At 46.1% G+C, this 24,456-nt stretch overlaps 2 protein-coding genes across 3 annotated transcripts in view; one reads left to right on the plus strand and one right to left on the minus strand.

Moving 5' to 3' along the window:
- LRBA (LPS responsive beige-like anchor protein) overlaps positions 1-24,456 on the plus strand; it is a 324,288-nt gene that overhangs the window by 175,419 nt on the left and 124,413 nt on the right. The gene's annotated exons all lie outside the window — the stretch shown is intronic.
- MAB21L2 (mab-21 like 2) lies at positions 3,433-4,926 on the minus strand. Its single transcript, XM_009897017.2, has one exon. It carries the CDS (start codon positions 4,573-4,575, stop codon positions 3,496-3,498), a length of 1,080 nt encoding a protein of 359 aa, XP_009895319.1. The 5' UTR covers positions 4,576-4,926; the 3' UTR covers positions 3,433-3,495.

Consider the following 24,456-nt stretch of genomic DNA (forward strand, 5'->3'; position numbering starts at 1 on the left):
TAGTTACTTGATTACTTGTTTAAAATCAGTAACCTTCAGAAACATTCCTGTTTCAAAGGCAATTAGCTTAATAAGGTTGCACTTGCAACCTAGAAAACATTCCACGCTTGGAAAGCATGGCATGGCTGGTAAATGTGCTTGCATCCCAATTTAAGCATGGTGATGGCTCCTGGGTTCTTAGATTTCTGTTTAATATTAAACAAGGCAATAATTTATTTGTGAAGGGGGGGAAAAAAGAAGAAAAAAGTCACTGGAAGAAGTCATGGTGCAGTGGAGAAGCACCAGTTCAGCTCTTTGTTCCTACTGGGTAAATCGCTCATGTGTGGGTTAAAAATGGCATTGGTGGCTCTGAAAGCTGGGATTATCAAATCCTATCAAGGGATACATTTAAGTAGGAAAATCAAGACTCTTGAGATCTTAGAATTGGAATTTCACAATTTAACATTAAGCTGTTAATGGGAATTGTGATTTGTGTGTGATACTATAAATGAGATTTAACTTTTCTGTTCTGGAGTGTTCTTGAAATAATTTCAAGTGTGGTAGCTCTTTAAAACTCGGGATATCCTTGCTCCTTCCATACTGTGGGATTTTTTTTTAATTACAAAAAAAAATAATAAAAGAGTGGTAAGAAGGTGATACATATAAAATGTGAAGACAGTTTCATGTCACTTACTGCATTTTCTACCTAAAATGTTCCAGTTTGTGTTGCATTTCTGCAGCATGAAAAAGCCTTAGAGATCTGAATTGCTCTGCTTTTTTGGTTTCCATTTTTAGCATGTTACTAGTGTTGGTACAGTTACTAATTCTCACCACCACTGTTACGTGCTTCATGGGGGCACTGACATACAACATAGGCTTGGGGTTTTTCCTTCCCTTTTTTGAGTATCTAGTAGTGGCTGTTTCCTTAGGTTCGGGTAGGGCTCTGGTTTGTTGTAACTGTATCTTTAAATCTGGGAGATTTTTAACCTGAGAAATTTTATTTGGGCTCCTGTGAAAGAATGAGTTGGCTACATGAAATACAGGCTGCACCTCTACGTTCTGCTTGTGCTGTTACTTCAGCTGAAGATCTTAAAAGAACAAAACAAACCAGACTTTTTCTAATGCCTCTTCTGAGTATGGGGTAGACTAAAAATTGAATCTTGATTATTTTTTATTTTAAAACCAAACCTGCACAGCTTTATTTGAAGCACTAACACTTCCCTACCCCACCCTCTGCTTGTTACTGTACCTGGATAGAAGAACTGCTGTAGAAAATCCCCTCTTGGAAAGAAAATAAATCCTAATCCAACCTAGTAGCTCAGAAGCCCTGTTTAATTAATGAGGCTTCATCTGTTTGATAAATTTAAAGCCCCTTGTATATTTGTCTAAACTACTGGAAAGAAAAACATTGTGACAAGCTCCTGAAGGAAAACCTGCCCTAGAGATAGCATCAGGAGTGATAAGATCAGAGTTTAGGCTCTCACTCCAGGCTGCTTTTTGGGGAAGAAAAAGGGGTATCCCCGCGGGTTAAACCCCTTTTGCCAGCTGAGGTTGGGTCAGAGATGGGGAAGGGGCTCTGATAGCTCTGGAAGAGAGCTGCGAAGCACAGCCCAGCTTGAGTGCCCGGGGCTGAGGATGCTTAGGACGGAGCAGCCTTGAGCCGGGGGGGGGAGGGGAGGGGAGCGGGGGGGGTGGGTGTGCAGCGGTACCTAACCGCCGCTGGGCAAAGCGCCGCACAAGCTCCCCCTCAACGAATTTCCCGGGCTTGTTCATTTCGTTTTTAACTAAAACCCCCAAACAACTCCAATTCCAAAAGCGGTTTCTTTCTGGATCTGTTCACGGAAGGTACACTTTGGGGAAAAAAACCTTGGATTTTTAGATATGCCAACCCCCACCTCCACCCCCCCAACCCCCTGCCGAAAGCACACGAAAATTTACTCAAAATGCTCCGAGCTGGCTTTGAAATCTTTCGGGCGTCTGGAGAAGATAAAGTTAACGCTCTTAAACCTTAGAACGGCATTCACCATTCAAATCCTGCAAATATTTCCAAGTCGTCCTAAGGAAACCTAAAAGCCGCAGCAAGAAATACAAGGGGTCGGGTAGAGCTGAGCTTTGGGAGAGGACGCTCGGAAGGGGCTCTGCGGGGAGGGATGGATGTCAGGGAAGACCCCGGGTGTACATACAACACCGACCGTTTCCCTGTGGATTCATCATGCGCTCCTCGGGCTACGCTCCGGGGCGATTTGCTGCTGTACTTAAATGTGGGACTGAAAACCCCAAATATTTGTTTTAAAAACCTATCGAGCGGTTGCTGTAAGGGGTATTAATTATTTAGGGTAGATCTATACTTTGCATGTGTCAAAGTCAAAGGGAGAGAGAGAAGAGAAAGCAAACAGCGGGGGATTTCTGGTAGAAAAGAGATGCATTTGGGATTTACCGGGGCGAAAAAGTAAAATAAATATAAGGAAAAACATAAAAGTGAGGAGGGTAGGGTAGGGAAGGGCATGCTCTGATTCTGTCTGAATTTTGTGCCACGCTCTGTATATTCCTGAGATATTGAGGGGAAGCTTAAAGTCGTAAAAACAAAGCAGATGTTGTCACACGGTGAACTACAAAATAAGTCCCGATTTTTTTCCTCCTTACTATATTGCAAGAAACTTAAGGGAATTTTAGAAAACATCGATAAATATGCCAAGCAAAGGCTTGGGCTGGGCTGGGCGTTGTGCTTAGATTGCTTTTACATTTGCTGTTTCCGTTGCTTTTAAAAATACATTATTTCTAACGTTCACAAGCATCGACTTGCCTCGACTTAAGAACCACCCACAAAAAGCCGGCGTAAAGTTAAAGTAATATTTTTATTACTATCTGCAACAAGTCAGCTGTGGGGCACATAATCTGACCTTGGCACCGAAATACATTTAACATCAGTAAAACATTTTGGTTGGTTGTTGTTGGGTTTGTTTGTTTGGGTGTTGGGGTTTTTTGGGGTTGGTTGTTTTTTTAGTGGAATTTATACATATAGTTAAATAATTTTTCACTTGGTGACAACATTCAGGCAAACAAAAGAGAGTAAGAAAAGGACTATACATGGATTGGGGGGGAGGAGGAAAACAAACAAAAAAATAAATTGTACCTTTCGGGGTTTGTTTGGAAGTTGCAAAAGTCCGATCTCTTCTTTTAGTGACTTTTTACAAATTCCCGTTGAGGGCAGGAGGAGAGAGGCCCTTTCCCTTTTTCCATGCAGGGTGAGTCCGAGTTTATCCCGGGAAAACCGTCTGGCAGTTTTTTAAAGCCGAGCTGCAGGTGGTTGGGGGTGGCGGGGGGGAGTTGTCGGGGGCGATTTTTTTCGCCGTCTCTTCCCGTCAGCGTTAAATAAAAAGTTTGTTGGTTTTTCGTTGTTGTTGTTGGGAGAGAGGAGTCGTCGCGCTTTTTCGTTGTTGCGTGGGGGTTGTTTTAATTCTTTTTTTAGGCGCTGCTATTGTTTTGTGGCGAGTTTTGTGCGCGAGGGTGTTAACCCTATAGTTTGTCGAGGCTTTTGGGATTGGTGAGGATTTCTCTGGCTAGCCTCCAGGTCTGTTTGGCAGCGCTTTCCAGGGCCGAGTGGGGTTTGCCCTGAAAGAGGTCTAGGTTGGGGAGGAAGTAGTGTGGGCAGCGCCGGCACTGCAGGCAGGAGATGAGCTGCAGCAGGATGCCGTTCAGCCGGTCGCCCAGGCAAGCCTCGTCCCAGTCGGTCTCCCGCGGATGCTTCTCGCACTCGTACAGCAGCAGCGTCTTCATGTGGTAATTGTTGAGAGGCTGGCCGGGCAACTCCAGGTGCCGGTCGCGCAGCGTCTTCAGCACCGAGAGGCACTTGTTCCTGCAGCCCCCCATCAGCAGCCGGTTCTCGGCCTCGCCGAATTGCAGCACCCACGCGTCGCTCTCGGCCGAGCTCTGCTTGCCTGTGAGCGAGTAGCACTCCTTTGAGAGCAGGTTGAAGCCCTCCGCCTTCACCTCGGCCACCCGGTTGGGGCCGGGCCAGGGGATGTGAGGCATGGGCCACTGCGCCGCGCTGCGCGGCCAGATCCCCGTGCACTTGAAGGCGGGCGTGATCTGCACCACGTACCGCTCCCGGATGCGCAGCTTCACCTCGCTGGTGTCCGCAATCATCTTCACCACGTCCCGGTAGCTGCACTTGTCCACGGCCTGGGCCACCAGCGTTTGGAAGCGGGAGCGGATCTTGCGGGCGGACAAGTAGCCCGAGGCGGTGATGAACTCCACCCAGAGCGACATGCTGCGCTTGCGGCCGTCGCTCAGCTTCAGCACGGCGCAGCCCGGCAAGGAGCCGTCGTCTACGAAGTTGAAGACGCCCATCTGGTTGAGGTAGAGCACCACCTCAAACTCGGTGGGCGAGATCACCTCCAGCCCCTCGTAGCGGGCGTCGATCTCGCTGAGGGAGCTGATGAAGCGCGGCTCCTGCACCTCCACCTCCTTCAGCACGTCCGACACCACCTTGCAGACCTCCCGGATGGTCTTGGCGATAGCCGCCTTGCGCGCCTGGCAGCGCTCCGTGTAGTATTTGTTGAGCTGGTAGACTAGCTTGGCCTGAGCCGCGATCATGTTGGGGCACAGGTCCGGGCTGTACACCGGGCTCTCGCAGTACGTTGAGGGATCCAATGCTTTAGCGGTGGCTGCAGCTTTGCGGAGGGGCACCAGCCAGATCGCGGACCCCCAACCCCTCCGGGAAGAAGGCAGCGGGAAGAGCAATTAAAAAAAAATAATAAAAAATTGAGGACGACGACGAATCACAAAGCAAAGCACAGGGGGAAGGAGGAGGAGGAGGAGGAGGAAGAAGAGTGGAAGTCGCAGGCGGGCTGGGTGATGCCGGAGAGTCGGGCACCCCCCCCGGAGGGCAAAGTTCTGGGTGGCGGTGGGGGCAGGGAGGTCTGCGCTGCCCCTGCGCTCAGACGCCCACCCCCCCCCTCCAGCCCGCGCAGCGACAAAAAGAAAAGAAAAAGAGAAAAACAAAAAGGCAGCTGTTTCAATAGTTCATGGAAAAAACAAACAAACCAACCCCTACAAACAAAACCCAACCCCAAAACCCACCACCAAAACGAACCAAAAAAACCCCAGACAGACTTCCCCAGCACTCGCAGAAGGTCCCCGCAGAAAAGCCGGTCGGCGGCGAAGTTTTAAATCGCGCACGACAGGAGAGGAGGAGGAGGAGAAGAATGCGAGCAATGCCCAGAACGGAAGAGGGAACTCTCTGTCTGTCTGTCTGTCTGCCTCCCTCTCAGTCCGTGGCACCGCCAGAGATGTGCATGAGTTTGGCAGCCGCTCTCAGACTGTCAGGGGGTGTTGCTGATTTCCCTTTTCCTGCTGCAGGCGTTGGCTGAACCCGGCTCTGGCTTGCTCTAGCCGTGGGCAGTTGGTCTGTGGTGGCTCATTCCTGTCCTGCAGCTCTCTATAGATTGTTTGAGATGTATAGGTACGGATAGAGGTTGGGTTGTTGTTTGTTTTTGTTTTTTCTTTGCACAGACTGTGTTTTATCCTGAGAGCGGATGGGGGGTGTAGCTGCCGTGCTCGGGAGTGGCTTCTCCTCCCCCTGCCCACCCCTGCAAGTTTCTGCGCCTCCTCCTTCTCCGCCGTATGCCGGTGCCTCTCCGGCGCTGCCGCCGGCCCCGCTACTTTATGAATGGAGCTGGGGGGCGGAGCACCTCCGCCGGCAATCGCCGCCGAGCTGTCAGCAGCGCGGCCAATCGTGGCGGCTACGGCGGCGGCGTGCACGCTCTTGCCCTCTCCTCCTCCTCCTCTTCGTCTTCTTCCTTCTCCCCACTGCTGCTGGTGGGGCAGGGGAGCCCATTTTGCTCTCTGCTGGGCTTAACCAGGACGAGGAGCCCCGGCCGGTGGTGCCCTAAAGGTCATTGAATTCCTCACCCCTGCCATGGGCAGGAACACCTCCCGCTAGAGCAGGGTGCTAAGGGAAGCACGGGCAGGCGATGCCCGTGCTTCACCGCAGGCATAAATCCTCCTCCTGGCTGGTGCCGGGATGGAGGCAGGGAAATTGGAAATTGGGGCCGTCGCTTGGAGCACACCTTGTTCTACAGCCCTCGGTCACCTTCGTGTCGATGAATGTCCTGCTGTAAAGTTCTCCTCATGCTCCCGAAGCGCGGGGTTGAGTTATTCGAAAATAAATGGTGTTTTATGCAAGTTTGTGTTGGTAAGATAATTATTTGGACGTAACCCCATAGTTCGGTTACAACCGTTCAGAAAGAGCAGCTCTCTCGAGCCCCCCTCCCCGGGCAGTACATGCTCCAAAATCACCGGAAGGGAAAACAATTGCCGCATCTTGCATGCTGGGGTTTTCTCCCTGCCCCAGGCCCTGCAGCCCCGCAGCGGGCAGCGGACGGGTGTGTGCCGGAGGATGCGGGGCTGGGAGCGGTCCCAGCGCGGGGGGCGGCTCTGCCCGGGGCTCTTTACACACCTCCTTTTTTCGGTTTAACCGGCTGGCAGCGGCTGGGCTCAGTGTCTTGTTCTTCCCCTCCTTTTGGCCGCATCTGGCTCATTTTAATAAGGCAAATCGCGCCGTCTGTTTTCCGTGTGCATTTAAATTAGAACCATGGCTGGTGCCGACCCTGCCGCTGCGCGCTGGAAGAAGTAAGTACGGCCGTGCCCGGCGCCGGTGAGGCTCCGTTCTCCAGAGGAGAGCACTGGCGGCTTGTTTTCCCCCGGTGTCTTCGGGGCAGTCTGTGCTCGGGGGCGTGAGTGGGCTGTCGTGTCTGCCCGGTGCTCGGCGGGGCTGCGGTGCTCACTGCCCCGATGCTCGGGATCCAGTGCTCGGTGCCCGGTGCTCGGCGGGAACTGGGCAGGCAGTGGTGTCTGATGTCCCCGCCGTGCTCGGCCCCGTTAGGAGGGAGACGAGCGGAGGGAAGAGCATCTTCTAAGGAGCTAGGTCGACAGGGCACAGGCTGCCGTGAGGGGAGAGACGCCGGTTCGCAAAGCTGCCAGCGCCGCGACTCTGCCGGGCTCACGGCAGCCGGGGAGGATCTGCGCTGGGGCGCGGGACCTCCGCGCGGACCGGCCCCCTCCTTGGGGCCCCGGACGGACCCACTCGAGGGCGGTCAGAAGCCCAGTTCGGTGCGGGCGGCAGCACCGGGCGGGCTTCGTTGTGGTCCGCGTCCCTCCGGAGCTCGGCTTGGCCAGGCCGAGCTGCGGCGGTCTGGACACTCCGGCAGGGGTTAGCTGGGATTTGGGTTGCCTTTCACAAGCCCTACCGAAGCTTCCGGAGAGCAGACCAAGGTGCTCCCGCAGCTGCCGTTCCCGTAGCGGGGCCGCCGCTTCTCCCCGGTCCGGCGGGAAGGCTCGGTGCGATTTCGCTTCCAGCGGAAAACGGGCAGCCCGGGGCGGAGGGTTTCCCGCAGCCGAGGAACTGCCGGAGCCGTCGGGCGGCCCGGGCTAGGGTGGGGGAGACCCATTTTGGTGTTTTCAGGGTAAAAGCAGAAGGAGGGGACAGTTCCCCCTTCCACTCCCCCTGGGTGAGGGGACTGATGATGAAGCGTTACTAGTGTGCAGATTTAAAACAATTCATTACCAATTTTCCTGTCTGAGGCTGAAGCTCTGGTAAATAATAAATCAGCTAAACAAAAGCCGGCTTTAATTTATTGGCCCAGCGCTAATTAGAAACATCATTTGAGCAATAAACTTAAACACTTCCAGCAAATAATGCACGGGAAACCCTTCTCTCGGGTGTCTGGGCGTTTGTGGCTGGGCTGCATTAAGACCAAGCTTCGTCTGTGGTGGAATTTGCTCTCCCCGGGATGAATAATTGAAGGGGGGGAGGAGGTGGGAGGGTGTGTGTGTGTAACAACAGGATCCGAATAGGCTATAATTGAAGAGCCCTTGTCACCTCTGCCTTTATGTGTGTTACTGTAGAAGTCCATCAGCAGCTCCTTGATGGTGTCTGAGGGAAGTGGCAGCCCCTCCAGCAGCAGGAGATACTGTATTCCATTAAAAGGACCGGGTGCCTGTGTGTGCCGCCGGGAGGGAAACTCTCTGGGCTAAAAGCCACTTGAAGCCTTCAGCCCGATTGATCTGTATTCTCTCGTTATAATCCGTCTCATCATACTTGAGTTAATGAGGCAGGGGCGGGGGTGATCTGATGGTCCTTGACAAATTCATTAAGGAGGCTGCGGGACATTTTATTTGACTGTTAAACATCGTGTTTGTTTGGTTTAAGCAGTGCCAACATCAGCATGCCGCTGCCTGGAGCAATAGTGTTTTGTTTACTGAGGGCTTCTGGAAACGGATCCTGGAAGGAGAGCTCGATGTGTGGAGACTGCTTGCTCTTGCCCCTGCTCCTATCCCTGTTTCTGCTCCTACCTCTCCTCTTGCCCCTCCTAATCCTGTTTCAGCCCCTGCTCTTGCTTTGTCTCAGCACCGAGGGGAGCCGGGTTTGGGGGTAAATTTCAGCCATCTGGACATAGTACGGGGTTTTCTTCACGGTGAGGATGGCAAAGTAGCAGCCAAAGGCTGCAGTTAAATGTGCAAAAACTGCTTTCCCCCCTCTTTTTAAAGAGGATGCTGTGCGTTTGTATTTACCCAGAAAAACCCAGCAGCAGCAAACTGGAAAACGACAGCAGCTTTTAGCAAGAAGCACCCAAGTTTCTCACGGTATGATGCAGCATATTTGCATTTCTCGCCTATCAAAGGGGCAGTTGATATATATTTTAGAGCTTTCTAAAGTTCTGGACCACGTATTTTAGTTTCTGTAGCACCTCACTCACACAAGGTGTAATTTTTAAGGCAAATCCAAGTGTAATGAAATCGACTTGAGGCTATTAAAGGATTTCTGTCAGTCTGCCTTTGTTTTTCTCCCTCTCCCATTTTTGGCAGGGAAAAGTAAAAGCAGGAACAGGTGCTCCTGAAAGGGATAAGTGTTTCTATGAATGGTCTACGAAATAGCTATGTTTACGTTGTTCAGGGCAGCCCTGTAGGTGAGACTCAGTGTTCCCCTCTTTTCTAGTGGTTCATTTCCTCTCTGTCCTTTTCTTGAAGGGAGACATTTTTTGCAGAAAACAGAATAATTAATCTGCTTGTAGAGCCCAATGTTGTAATTTTTATTTTTTTTTCCTGGAGATCAGTCTTCAAACATTCTTGGCTTTAAGTGCTTTGCAGGATTCTACTTCCATTTATAGAAGAACAGTATGGGAAAAGAGCTAGTGCCCTTTGCCTGTCATTTTCATACATTCCTGCACTGCTGATGGAGCTCGAACTGCTGCAGGGAATGTATGGGTTTGAAAAGAAATGGTTCAGTAATGCACACTGCATTTCTCCATGGCAGAACCAGGCTCAGAGTTTACAGTAAATGCTGCTGTGGGACTGGGAGATACAATGCTGTTTTACACTCAGTAGTATGCAGTGTGTAGCTTTCCTTGGGAGTCAGCTTGGCCTGTGCTAAGCACTGTGTTCTTGATCTGAGTCGATAGCACACACGAGGAGAAAAGGTGTTTTCATTTCTGTGTGTCACTAATGCATCTCATCAGTTGAGAGTATTGCATAAATCTCTTACTTTTTTCTGTGAAGATGGAGTGGTGTGGTACTTAAATCATATATAGGCGCTTCTAAGCTTCCCCTAGCTATTGTTTCTGCAGTGGGAATGTGGTGAGTTCCAACTGTTCCTTTAAGTACCTGATTTTTGCTTTCTTATTCAAGTCTAAAAAAAGTGCACTTGTTCATATTCCAGTGTTTAACCATGAGCAGCCTGCAGCTGAAGGCTTTCTCCCATGTTTTGAGTCCAGTATGAGAGGTAGTTTCTTCTCTTTTCTCTTGATGGCTTCTTTTAGCTGTGAGATTGCTTTGGATCTAGCTACTGGTTTGTAAGTTGGCCATCAGGGAACACCAGCGGTGCACCAGGAAACAGCATTTCTAGTGCTTTTGTAACATACTCTTCCGGTCAAAAGTGCTTGTGGGCCTTTTGTTGCGTTTGGAGGCGGTTGGGGTGGGTACATGCTATTTGATCCAGTAGAAATCAGTAAATTAACATGTGCTGGCTGGTCTTCATTGACAATAAATAATAAATTATATTAATAGCATCCATTTTTAGAAGTATGAGAGCCTGTAACATGCCAGGATTTGGGCAACTTGACCTCTGGTTGAATGCAACGCCTTTTTTTTTTTCTCCTTGAGAAAAACATGAGGTGGGCTGCAGAGGTAATGTGTTGTGAGGCTGCATCAGCGCTCCTTGGACAAACAGGGTGCAAAGACACGCTAAGCAAAGTCAGACTTGTGGAAATTAAATCCAATACAGAAATTTGCAGGCATTTGGCTCCGTCCTCTCTTTTTCTCAGTAGCTGTGTGACGATCGCTGCGTTTACTGCCGTGTATGTTCACATATCTGTGTGTGTGTGTAAGAATCACTCCAGGAGCAACAGGCTGTGTGCTTTTATGGGTTAGACGATTGTTTTAAAGATCAAAGGCTTTGTGCAGCTAACCAAGATGAAGCCTATTTATAACTTAACCTAAAATTCTCTAAGCTGTACCTTTAAAAATGTCATTTTCTAGCTCTAGAATGGAAGGCTTCTAATCTTAAAAAGTATTTTCTCAAATACCACACAGAGCAATGTGAAATCCTTGGCTGCTCACCAGCCACTCTACAGGTTACAATCTTCCAGTGAGTTTCTGAGTGAAATTTATAAAGGCAAATGGGTTTGTGGGAGGAGGGAACAGAGTGGGGCTCTATCTTCTCAGCAGCACTGGTGACCAGTGTAGAATATATCAAGTCGCTCGCTGCCTGCTCCCCATATTTTAAGATGATTATTGTGACTTTGGATCCAGTGGAAAAGACATATAATTTTTATTTAACTAAGTAACCCACCCCAGGCTTCTCTGTTTTGAACAGTTTTCTAGTTGTTCCCTCTCAGATATAGCACAACTGAAAGGCACAGTGAGAGACCTCCACTTTTCTGCATTTTGTACCTCACAGGATGACTTTTTTCTTTTACCCTTTGAAAGTGCAGTGTTGACATAAAAGCAGTGGATTGTTTGGTCTAAAATCATTGCAGGGGTTTTGCTGCTACTTGTAATGAGAGAAACAAAGCGTCGTGATTCCTCTTTTGCATTTTGTGGTACATTTCTCATTTCAGAATAACTTCTTCAGGGAAAGGAGTTCATGGAATCTCTCTTTGTAGATTTCTTAGGAATTAGGGAAAACCTGTGTGTGAAAACCAGCTGAAGGTACTGTCTCATGTAGCTGGGGAAAACTGTGTTGTCTCAAATAATGTATAGAAGCCATCTGCATAGCTTAATTGAAATAATACTTGGTGATCTAAGGGATGGAAATTGTTTCTTTTCTTTAAGCATCTGAAATAAAACTAGGATGTAAACCAGCTGTCTCAGCCTATGGAAATCAAGGTTCTGCCAGTCTGTTTCTTTTCTTCATTTTCTGCTTCTATTGCCCTTTATTATCTTTGGATCCCGAGGAGTCTTTCTTATTTTCTAACCCGTTTTGTCTGCAGCAAGGGGCTGGGGTTGGTGGGGTTTAAATAGACTTTGGATAGAGTGAAAAATCTTTGATCTATGGCTATGACTGCTTCCAAATGATTTGCTTGCTGGGACTGGACACTGTCCATGCCCTTTCACTTCACTATCAGATAGGCACACAAAAAGGACTTGACATGCTACCAGATGCATAGTTAATCATCGTGTTAGGGGCTGCACAGGGGTCCATCCAGACTCAATTAGGTCTACCATTTTTAACTGCTGTTTGCTCTCTAGTTTGTTTGGAGTGCAATATTAATTCTAACTGTTGTTCTCTCTCTTTCAAACAGCACCGTCGTGCAATTCCATTTGGTCATTTTCAAGGAGTGTTCTCCCTGCATTCCTTCTGGTTTATGTTTGTTTAGAACAACTGTGTGTTACAATACAACAAATATTATTGCAGTACGACATCTGAAGCTTTAAGCAAGAGTATTTTTGTCTTTTCCTAGGTCAGCTATTTCCCTTTCTCAAGCCTGATTTCTAAAAGTGCATTTGAAATAAGCTAAATGCAGTGACTGGTGTGTGTTCGGGAAGTGTTCAGAAGAAAAGCTTCATAAGGGGTTCTAGAGCTTTGGAACTGAATCTTAAACTTTGAAAACCAAATTATACAGTTTTCCTCTCACTTATTTACTGAAGTGCTTTTCCTAGTGTCTTGCACTGCTTGCTCTTGTGTGAGAATGATATTAAGGGTACAAGAGTTAAAAAGGTTCATCCGTAGAGCAAAAAGTATCTTGCCTTAGGTTTTGGGAGTAGTTTCTATCTTTACATTACAAGTTGTTAATCACAAGCATTGAATAAAGTGCACAGACAATGCCTACTATTTCCAAAACCAATAATAGTTGTAGTTTGTAGAGACAAGCTGTCCTTGCATGGACTGAGGAAGCTTGAGATTTCAGATCATGTGAATTGTTTTGTCACGCATGCTGCAATGCCTGTCCCAAGTGTGGTGGGCCTGTGGAAGCAAGAGAATAAAAGGACATAAAGCCATTGTTGCTTCAAAATTGATACATAGATAGGGAAGGAGCACTAATTAGGTATTGTATAACAGTTCAAAATAGATTTTAATAATTTATTTATTTAGGTGCACAGAAGGGGCAAGGTGTTTCGCTACGAAGTTTGTTTGGGTTTTTAGATCGTAGTTAGTAAAGCTATGTGTTTAACTTCAGATACAGTTCAGCCTTCATCTTAGAGCTGAGATTTCTTGCTTTGGTTCTTTGCTTCATGGCTGTCAATTATCCTTTGAAGGAGGGCATGAAAAAGTAATGTTTGTCATTTGCCTGTAGTCACAGGAATATTCAGATGTTGCTAGCAGAACTGCAGGATCCAGGCTGTATAGGTGAATGCTATTCACTCATGTTCACTCAGAAATGCCAGCTGTGGCTCTCTGGGGATTTTTAAGTTACTGATGCCTACCTGCTGCTCCAAAGTACAGGCGTGTGTGTGTGTGTCTGTGTGTCTGTGACCCATTAATGATCAATATTCATGCTTATAAATATGCAATGGAGAGGAGTGCTTAAGAGGCACAGGCAGGTAGCTTTTCCCCATTCATCATCTGCCTTGGAAGTTCATTGTGACTGGTATTCTGAGTGCCAGCACACCCCTGAAGGGAAGCTGTTTATATTTACTTTGTGGGTTTCCAGAGTGCAAGCTTGAAAGAAAGTGGGGCTTGAAATGCATGGTTGTTTGTGAATTTATGTTTTATCTCCCTTCCCTTGAAAATTTATGAGGAGAGTGGCTTAGGGTGCTGGTGTTGTGTGTTCCAGGGCTTGCCCCCACTGATAACACCCTTGTTGGCGTGAAAGTGCAATGCAAATTATGACAGTTACAACCTTCTGTTTTGTTTAACCTGTCAGTGGATTTCCTGGCTCAGTGCTGAGGGCAGTGGTGTGTTCAGCTAGTTCCATATTCACCTAAACTTAAAAGGTCAGGTTTCTACAGGCAAGCCTAGTCAAAGCCTAATTGATGAGGAGGGCAGGGGGACAGAATTTACTGTTCTGTTGGCTAGTTTCATATCGTTAGGTTGTCCTGAAAGCATCAGGCAGTCACAGCCCCTTTCATGTAAGTGCTGACCCTAGACAGGAGCTGACAATCAAAGGAGGCAGCCACAGGAACCGGTGCAAGTAGACTATTGATTTTTCAGTTAGGTCTAAGTAGTTTGTAGTATGGGTAATGGGTGACAGAAGCAGGTATGTCATTATCAATGAGCTCCAGAAGAGTAGCGACAGCCCCCTCTCATATTTCCTTCAGCACTGACAGTACACATCCAGCAGTGGTCAATAAATCGCCCAACCTTTCCCTGACAAGTGGCTCAGAGGCGGGGGTGGGAGTCAGAGAGCTAAACTTCCCTACTTGAACTTGACGTGGACTCTGAGCAAGGATCTTGACGTCTGCGTTCCTGGCTTGTCAGGCAAGAGCCCAGCAGAAGGTGGAGAGCAAAGCGGCAGTCGATGTGTGGCTGGAGAAGTTTTGCTTTGTGTTTTGTGCCCTCTGGAAAGTCAGAGGTTTTCTCCAGACCAAGCAGGCCAGCTGAAAACACCGGCCTGCTGCAGAGACATGGTCTGCTTCAGCAGTTAATTTAGGTTTCCATGGCAGGGCTTTGTTTTTGCTCTAGTGTTGCTCTGCATTTAATCAAGGTTATACTGCCCTAGCAGTACAACAATCACAGCCTGCCATTCAAAATCCGCTTTTAATTCCTGGTTTCCTCTTCTTATATTTCATATATGGAGACTATTTGGAGATACTGAAGCTTATAAATCCAAGGTGCTAGCAATACTAGCAATTCTGTTCTGACTACCAGTGCTGGTTTGGGCCAGTAGTGGAGTACCAATACTTTAGGAAACTGAATGAAGTTTTTATTGCTTGTATTTTACTAGCTGTGGTTTCTGAATTTAATAGAGGTAGATCCAAATTTTAGCTTTGCACTTAATGAAATTCTGAAAGATCCTGGGAGAATGTAAAAATTGTAATAAGCGGTGGGGTTTTGTTAAAAAAATAAAGGCGTGTATGGAAAATCAGTTAAAAGGACTCAAGTACCTTAGTGTGCATCTCCTGGAGTTTTCTGATGTTGCTGCTTTCTTTGGAGGGACGTAAGTTACCCGCGTGTGTTCAGGAGCTGGCATTCAGTCAGGGTTTATGCTGTGCACAGATGTTAACAAAAGAGCATGTGCTTATAATTAAAAAAATCTTTAGACAAATTGAAATAAAGCAGGAGAGTAAATGTTTTGAAAAACTTCCTTAAAATAACGCATTGCTATGGTATCTTGTTCAACAATGTTTGTAATGTTACCCAGAGCAGGAATCCCAGGCTGAGTATGTTTAATGGCTGCAAAATATCAGACGTGACTGAAACTTTTTCATCTGCCTGCAGCAGCTAAAGCTGCTTTCTTCAGGGATAGTTTTCTCATGGTCAAAGCAGTGTTGACACTGACTCCAGCAGTGAGGTTGAAACATATTGCTGGGTTACAAAATCCTTTTAATAAATCTTTGTATAAGGTAAAAAAACCACATTTGAAGCTGTTGTAAAAGGAATGGGTTCTAAGAATCTGTTTAGATGCTGTTACATTCCCTAGTGAACAACACTTTGGGAGAAGGGCTGGCTATCTGTCTCCCAGAGGAAGAAGTGTTGTTAGTGGGATGGAAGGTAGTGCTGGGCTGTTTGAGACCTTCACTGTCTAATGGTGGCTTTCCCTACTCGTTTGCTCCATCGTACAGGGCCTTTCTTTTCTTGTTAAACTAAGTCAAAGGCAGAGCCTTGCAGTCTGAATTTTCCCTTTCCCATCTCTCTCGCTGCGCTTTTCGTGTCGCCGGCATGTTGTGTGGTTGCAGAAATGTAAGAAAAGGAGCTGCAGAAAGGCGACAAATTAAATTTTCATGAAAGAAAACCCTAATCAGCAGTGACAGGGGAAGAGAAAGATGATTGCCACTTGGTCATTGTGGAGAGGCACTTAGACTGTGTGTCAGTGCTTCCGTTAATGATGACTAATGTCTTTCTCGCAGAAAACGCATGCTCAAACAGAGTGCCGTGGTCCAGAGAGATAGACACCATTGAGGAGAAAGGCTGTGGATCCTAAAACAAAAGCTCAGGGCTTCAGATGAAAAGGTTACAGTGATGGATTTGGGGTTTTTTTGCAATGCAGAATTCACAGCTGTAAAACTGTTCTTGTTTCCCTCTTTAAGCAACATGATAACACTAAATACAGATATACAGGTGTGTATTATATGTTGCCCGGTATCTGCTGGTTTAATTAAAGAGGATCAGGAAGGCACTGCAGTGTAAGCTCACCGGTCAGAAGTAAACAGTCACTTTTTATTCCTCTTATGTGAATAGAGCTTGCCCTGTTTAGGGAACAAAAGCTGCTACGATGTATTCATCCCTAAGCACAGAACAAACCTTCACAGTCAAACGTAAAATGAATCCAAAGACCTTTTCAAATCCTGAAGCTTTGGCTGTTAGGTATATTGGCAAAAAAGAGGTGGCACGAGTCATTTTTTCAGCTTTTCCGAAAGTGAGACCTTTCAGGAGGGTGTTTGCAATGCTTGTCATATTTTTTCATACACATCTTATTGGCCTGACAAGTCTGGGGGACCATGAGAAAACAGATGTCATTGCATTCAGACAGCACTAATTACTCTGGGATCTTTGCAGCCTCAGTGCCTGCATGTAACTGTCGCTGATGACTGTTTCTGTGGCCTACCATGGGCACACGTGGCATGTTCAGATGGCGCTGCCACTCTGTGTTTCCTGTTGTCACGCAATGCGATGCAAAAAGCAGCAGCAAGCACCACAGCAAGGAAACGCCTTAACGTGTGGCTTCTATACATTTTGTTAGAGACAGGTTTCCCCTGGTTATGGGATTTAAGTGTTTTAGCATCTGTTTGCTAACTGGAGGGCTTTAGCTGTCAGTTTGCAGTGTGGGTCTTTATGCTGCAGGCTTTGCTTTTCTGCAGCTGTATGAGCACTGTTGAAAAAATGCCGATGGACCCAGCAGTGGTCAGACGTTCTCCATGTCTAACCTTTGTACCCAACCCATAGATTTCCTGTTGTGTCACCACTTGAGTTAGAAACCCACAGCTTAATTCTCTTACAAAACTGCCTTGGTGATGTTTTCGTTGTTATATTTTCTTAGGGACTCTGTCATTTCAGGATTTGCTCTTCTCATGGAGCAGTAACTGTACAAGGTGTTTAACACAGAAGTTCAGGTGGTGGTCACATCACGGCCTTACTTTGTACCTTCTCTTGGATTTTATTTTGGTGCAGAACAACCAAATGTTAATCACAGATTGGAAAATAAAAGCTCCAATATTATAACTTCACATGCTGATGAAGCAGAAATAGAAGCAGCTTTATCGAAGATGTATGATGAGATAAAACTGCAGTCTCTGCTGTACAGTTAGAGTAATTATGACTAATGAACCGTCCAGTCTGGATGAAATGGCATGCCCACGGGGACTGTGGCCAATCAGTTGCGACTTATGCAAGCTGAACAAAACATTGATGGTGTTCCAGATTCTGTGTGAGAGCAGGAAGTGTGGTCTTTGTTTGGAACGTCAGCTTTGCTGAGGTATTTTCTAGCAGTTTAGGAGCAAATGGTGTTAGTAAATGGTAGAGTTCTAAAATGGGCAGAAAAAAATGACAATTTGATTATTCACATGTACCTGAATAAAAACCCCACTGCACTGATCCTAGAATCATAGAATTGTTTCAGTTGGAAAAGCCCTCTAAGATCATCTAGTCCAACCGTCAACCCAACACCACCATGTCCCCAGGTACCATGTCTACAGGTTTCTGGAACACCTCCAGGGATGGGGAATGCACCACCTCCCTGGGCAGCCTGTGCCAATCCCTGACCACTCTTACAGCAAAGAAATTTTTCCTAATACTCAACCTAAACCTCCTTTGGCACATTCCTGATGCAATATGTTTCAGAGTTGTTCTTACCATCTTGATAAGTGAAGGCATTGAAAACACAAGTTATATTTTAATATGCTGAATGCAATGAAAGCAAACGATCCAAAACTTGTGAATTTAAGCATCTTTCTATCTCTCTAGGCTTACTTGGTAATTCATCAGATTTGTTGGAGAGGTGATAGTTCCATTTTAATTTTAAAGCACTGCATTTCAAAGCAGCCTACAGGTTGTACAGAAATGACAAGTATTTCATTATGTTATTACCTTACAATAGAAAGTTAATTCATACAGGCAGCATAAAATGGAGTTCCAGTACCTTTTGACCATGTATAGGTCAGAGGGCTGGAACACCTTCTCTGTGGGGACAGGCTAGGAGAGCTGGGGCTGTTCAACCTGAAGAAGAGAAGGCTGCAGGGAGACCTTAGAGCTGCATTTCAATATCTGAAGGGGGCCTACAAGAAAGCTGGGAAGAGACTTTTTACAAGGACTGGTAATGATGGGGTGAGGGGGAATGGACTGAAGCTTGAGGAAGGCAGATTTATATTGAAGATTAGGAAGAAATTCTTTACAGTGAGGGTAGAGACACTGGAACAGGTTGCCTAGAGAGGCTGCAAATGCCTCCTCCCTGGAGGTGTTCAAGGCCTCATCCAGCATGGCCAGCAACCTGGGCTGGTGGAGGGCAGTGATTTGGAAGTGGATGATCTTGAAGGTCCCTTCCAACCCAAACCATTCTATGAATTTATGAACAGACCAGCAGAGTAGTAATTTTAAACCACCTCTTTTTAATAAAGTGTATAGGCATAAAAAAATGGAAAACAACAACCCAAAAAACCCTCAACAACAAAAATTCTGACTGCTAAAATACAGATTATATGGAGGCTTTCAGAGTTAATCTCAGGGTCGTAGCCCAGCACAAAAAGTACTTCTCTAAGTTTGTGCTGAGCTGTTTAGACCCAGTCTGGAAGCAGACATGGATCAGCTGGGTTACTTATGTGCAGATGTTGGAAGGATTTGGAAGTGAAGTGGTCAACACGTTACAGATGTTAGTGATGCATTACAATCAGTTCAGCATTTTGCTTGAGCCCTTCTAGAAGGCTACAAAGAGCAACAAAGTTGGTGAGGGGTTTGGAACATAAGCCCTACAAGGAGAGGCTGAGGGAGCTAGGGTTGCTTAGCCTGGAGAAGAGGAGACTCAGGGGTGACCTTATTGCTCTCTACAACTACCTGAAGGGAGGTTGTAGACAGACGGATGTTGGTCTCTTCTCCCAGGCAGCCAGTACCAGAACAAGAGGACACAGTCTCAGGCTGCGCCAGGGGAGGTTCAGGCTGGATGTTAGGAAAAAGTTCTATACAGAAAGAGTGATTGCACATTGGAATGGGCTGCCTGGGGAGGTGGTGGAGTCGCCATCACTGGAGGTTTTCAGAAGACTTGATGGGGTGCTTGGTGCTGTGGGTTACTTGTTTAGGTGGTGTTGGATTGGTTGATGGGTTGGACGTGATGATCTTGAAGGTCTCTTCCAACCTGGTTTATTCTATGTATTCTGTGTAAAGAGAAACTGTTAAAAAAAATTAATTGCAAACAAACAATGGAGAAAGTCAGGGAAAAAAACCCCAACCAACCAAAGGAGAAAACAACACCCTGGCCTGAAAACCTTTCAAACAAAGTTAAAGCATCATTTAACAAACAGCATTTTAGTCTGTTGTGCTGCTTAGTCAGGAAAATTCAGAGTGTGCTGATTCTTAAGCACACCTGAAGTGAACACACTGAAGCCTAAAAGCTGGCATTTTACCCACTATGCTGAAGTCCTTGCTGTGAAATGGAGGAAATCACAAGCACAGCAGCCCCAGGTGTGGCAAAGTTAGATAATGGTCAGACTTGATGAGCTTAAATGCCTTTTCCAACAAAAACAATTCTGTGATATCTTGAATTTTTGTCATCTTTTATTCTGAACAAACCTCAACGTGCTGTTAGACGTGGATCCAAGGAGAATTTCTGTTCATCCAGAGTCTGTGACTAAGTTATTTTACCGAGTCTGTTTGACAAGAACTGAGAAACAGAAGGGCCTGAAATTGTGCCAGGGGAGATTGAGGTTGGATATTAGGAGGAATTTCTTTACTGGAACAGGCTGCCCAGGGAGGTGGTGGAGTCACTGTCCCTAAAGGTGTTCAAGAAATGTGTGGACATGGCTCTTTGGGACAGGGTTTAATGGCTGTAGTGGTGTTGAGTTGAAGTTTGGACCTTGAAGGTCTCTTCCAACCAAAACGATTTTGTGATTCTGTGAAAACAAAACAAAATCAACAAACCAGAAAAAAAAAACCCTGAAAAAATGCCCCAAGCCAACCCAACACACACACACACACACACACGAAATCCAGATTGTTTGGAAGTGTCCAGGGGTACTGCAGGGGACCTGGTAAGAATCAGAATATTTTTCTTTTGTCTCTTGCAACAAAGCAAATTGTATTGAATATTACAAATGAGAAAATACTGCATATGACCTGAATTATAATGTTAAGATAAAGAATGTGGATGAGTGAAGTCCTCTGACAAATGACTGCATTTTGGCTATGCTAAATAATTCAGGGTAGGATCTTGTGGAGGCTGTGGCACTCTGAAGGATGAGTCTTTTCCACAATGTGATTTCGGAATCAATAGGATGCGATGTGCATTAGGTGCATTATCTACCCTGACTGCACGGAAGGTTGCATCGCCATTGCTTTTATTGAGTGACTGAAGCAGGATTGTGCCAATGAAGTCAGGGCTGAATTTGCTGGAGGATGTACAAACCTCATTTTCCTTCTTCCTGAGAGTTATTATTTAAAAGTGATGGTTTTAAATGCACAGAGAATCGCAGAATTGTTTTGGTTGGAAAAAAGCCCTTCAAGATCATCCAGTCCATCATTCTCTGCCAAGGCTGGGGCTACTCTGCATCTCTCAGCACTGCATCTCTGCTTCTCTGAAGCAACTGCAGGCATGGGGATTCAGCCTCTTCCCTGGGCAGCTTGCGCCAGTGGTTGAGAATCCTTTCAGTCAAGAGGTTTCTTCTAATATGCAACCTAACCCTCCCCTGGGGCAACTTTGAGGCTATTTGCTCTCATCCTGCACAAGTTATGTAAGTACCAGAATTTGGGGATTAAGTATTTATCTGCATTGAGATGAAGCAATAACTTTCAGGTTGAGAGGGTTTTTTTTTTTCTAAGTTTTTACTATTTTCTTATGAAATCATAGGTAAAATTCCTGCAAATTTATGCTGCCGTGAAATAGCTTTATTTCTGCAGTCAGCCAGGACATTCCCAACTACAGCAGGTTGCTCAGAGCCCCAAACAACCTGACCTGCAATGGTTCCAAGGATAGGGCATGTACCACCTCTCAGCCTCAGCCAAGGTCTCGCCACCATCATGCTGAAGAGCTTTTTTCCTTCTCTCTAGTCTTAATCTCACTCTTTTAGTTTCAGATTATGACCCCATGTCCTGTCACAAAAGGCCCTGCCAAAAAAAAAATCTGTCCCCAGCTTTCTTTAAGTCCAGAAAGACCACAAGAATGTCTCCCTGGAGCTTTCTCTTCTCCAGCCTGAACACCCCCAATTCTCTCAAGGGTATCCACCAAGGTATTTGCAGATACTATTCAGTTGCTTGTTGGAGTCTGGATTCCAAATATTCTTGTTCTGCCTCCTCCCTCTGTTTTAAGGTATTAACCTTAAATGCTTTTTATTTCTCTAATGCAAAATAAATCTTAAGATTCCATGCTCTGTTGTCGCTTGTAGGTTAGGTGTTGCTTCACTTCCCCCCACCCCCAACTGTGAACTAATAAAGTGAGTATCACTCCCAACACCTAGTATTAATCTTTCAGAAGTTTGCCCTGTACTGGAGAAAATAAATAACTAGAGATAGGTAAGAGGTAAATGATGTGGAGGTGTAAATACTGCGTGGTTTTAAACATGCTGCATGGCAACTCTAGGTCTCTTTTGAGGTAGTCATGAAAACTTAAATTGTGTGCCTCATATATTTAAGGCCAGTGAGCCTGTATGATTTTATTAACGTGCTGTAAATCTTACATTCACCAGTGGTGTTTACTACTGTGCAGTATATTTGAAAGAAAATGCATGCCTCTGTGCAGAAGGAAGGGAGGCTAGTGAAAAAATACAAGGGTGGATCTCAAACATTTATCCAAATCTGACAAGTATCTGCAAAGAACTGGCTCCTGTAAATCCCGCTGAGAGCAAGCGGTACGTATCCCAGGGGTTCCTTCCATCAAATCCACACATGTGCATTTGTGTACACACAGGTGAGACAAGGACATTCTTTTTGTCATTGCCTGTACACAAGAGCCTTGGGTGTGTTCCTGCATGACGCGCTCTGGACCATGGGATGAGCTTCCAGCTCTGTTTTAGAAGGGATCATTCTTCACGTTAGAGTAGGTAATATGTGGAAGACCTTACTGGAGACCCTGGCCACTTTCCAAAGGAAGAGTGATTGGTCTTGGTGAGGCACGTCTGGGCAGTCTGTGCCACATGAGCCTTTCCCTGAATATCCCCTTCCTTCTGGACCCCACAGTATTCATTCCCTAAGCAAAATGGAGGGGTTGTCGCACTAACTCAATGTGTGAGTTAGGAGGATTTATAGAAACTGAGGAGAGGTTATTTGCTGCTGGTTTGATCTTCTTAACAACCCCATGAATGCGCCAGGCTTGGGGCAAACTGTTGAGTGGCTGCAAAGCTGCCCAGTAAAGTAAGGCCTGGGGTGTTGGTTGGCAGCCAGCTGAAGATGAGCCAGTGTGTGCCCAGGTTTCCACGAAGGCCACCAGCAGCCTGGCCTGGATCAGGAGTAGTGTGACCAGCAGTTTCAGAGCAGTGATTGTCCTCCTGTACTCTGGTGAAGCCACACCTTGAATACTGTGTTCAGCTTTGGGGCCCTTGCCCAAAGAAGGACGTTGGGGTGCTGGAAGGAGTCCAGAGCTGGAAGTAAGCATACCGGCAGTGTTTAAAAGAGGCAGAGATGTGGTGCTGAGGCATGTGGTTTGGCACCAAACTTGGTAGAGTTAGAGAATGGTTGGACACAATGATCTTAAAAGTCTCTTCCAACCAAGAGCTTGTGCTTTCCTCCTTTATAGCCCCTAGGAAAACTCCTTGTGGTCTCTAGGGTATGGCAGGAGCTACTGCAGCTGTGATTCACTCCAGTAGTGCAGCTGCCTGTCTGGAAGTTACTTGCCTAGTGCTGTTGGAAGGGCAGTGGTTATTGCACCAAGGACACATTTTTGTTTCTATGGGAGCATTGTAGATTGCACAGAAGCACACAGTTAATGTACCGTGCATAACCTTCTGTGCCCCTTAGCCTTGCATTTCCACCTTGCAGTGGTTAAAATATTAGCCAGCAATAGAAGAAGATATTCTGGATGCCTTCAGAGCTGTTAAAAGTTACACTTTTAATGCTTTGCACTCTTTATAATTAACTATCAGGTTCTCATGCCATTTAAAAAGAAGGCATATGTACTTTGCTAGGCAGCTTTCAGTTCCATAGATAGCAACCAAAGAGCTCCTCAGGATAGAGACACTGAACAATTAGGAAAATCAATTATGGAACGTGTGAAGATTCTGCATCCTGACATGCTTATCACTGGGCTCAGTCCTGTAGATGTGTGATTGCATGGTACTCCTTGCCTCTGTCCAAGAGCTCTAAGGACATGGTGAGAGCACCACACGCCTGGCCTCAGACCATGGCTGATTGATTGTGTCAAGGTAGGGTTTGTCTTCTGCAAGCCAAGGATTGCCACTTTTCATGCTGGGGGGTGATTCTGTAATTGACTTCTTCATGTGTAGTGTAAGAAATTCTCTAACTATTATTAAAGACAAAATATTTATTTGCCATGTCCTGTCAGCATGGAAAATTGCTATATCTGGTGAGAAGGGAAGAAATTGGGCATTAGACAGGTCCCCTGTTTTGTTTGTGTGGGCAGGAAAATTCAACACACAGCTACATTCTCCTTCAGGTAACTTAAAGCAAGTGTGGTCTGAGCTGCTGCTGCCCTCCTGCTCTGCCTGCCATTGTAGCAGCTCTGCTGAGCCAGTTCAGCCCACTGGTCCATTTAAAACAGAATCACACACCACCACCACCCCACCCCCCACCCCAGCAACAGAGCCAGTTTTCAGCTGGCTGGGCTGCCTGGAATAGTTTTCTGTGTATTGTTACCTGATGTTTGTGCTAGTGCAAGATATGTTTGGTCGAGCAGATGTTCAACCAGGGAGTGTGGTACTGCAGCAGCCTGGATTTGTGTTTGCTTCACTGGCTGTGGAAATGATGCTCTCAGACTGAATTTCACAGGGATTACTCCTTTGTGCATGTAGGTTGTAGGACCAGGAAGAGGTACTGGTTTTTCACCTTGACAGAGAATGTCTTTTTTCCCTACAGGCATTTGGTAGTCATGAGCATTTGGATATCATAAATATTTTTTGTTATATGTTACAAGTGACAATGAGGATTTTATGTGTTTGGCTATGCACTCTGCTGTCTCCCTGCATTCCTCTTAGCCCTTCTGAGTAGCCCTAGTTATTAAAAGATTCTTCTTTTTCTGACCTCTGTGACACAAGCTTTCAACCCCTGCAGCTTTTTGGACACATGTTCTGTCACCCTTTGGATACTCTGGAGAACATGGAGGAGAATTGAGGCGTACGCTAATGTGCCCTAGTACCCTAGTTTACAGATTTATTATACTCTTGGGACAGCAATGCCTTAATGCATCCTATTATCTTGAAATCATCCTTAGCTCAGTCCAGGCTAGGATAAAATAGATACTTCTTACATTTCTTTACAATGTTCAGAATGGAAAATAAAGTTAGCTAGGTGTATAAAAAATAGAGAGGAAGAAATAAAATGGCAGGTTCCGTCTGCACAGAGATTACATCCGAAAGCTTCTCTCTCATGGATACAGTGTCCTGGCTGATTGTGACTGGAGGCACAGGAGAATTGCTACCACTATGCATATGTCAGGACATCATCTGTAGGAAGTCAGCTGGATCCATACAAGGAAACCTTCAAATTGGGGGGAAAAAAAAAAGCCTTCC

This window comes from Dryobates pubescens, chromosome 24 (assembly GCF_014839835.1).
Source record: "Dryobates pubescens isolate bDryPub1 chromosome 24, bDryPub1.pri, whole genome shotgun sequence".
In the NCBI taxonomy this organism is placed as follows: Eukaryota; Metazoa; Chordata; class Aves; order Piciformes; family Picidae; genus Dryobates; species Dryobates pubescens.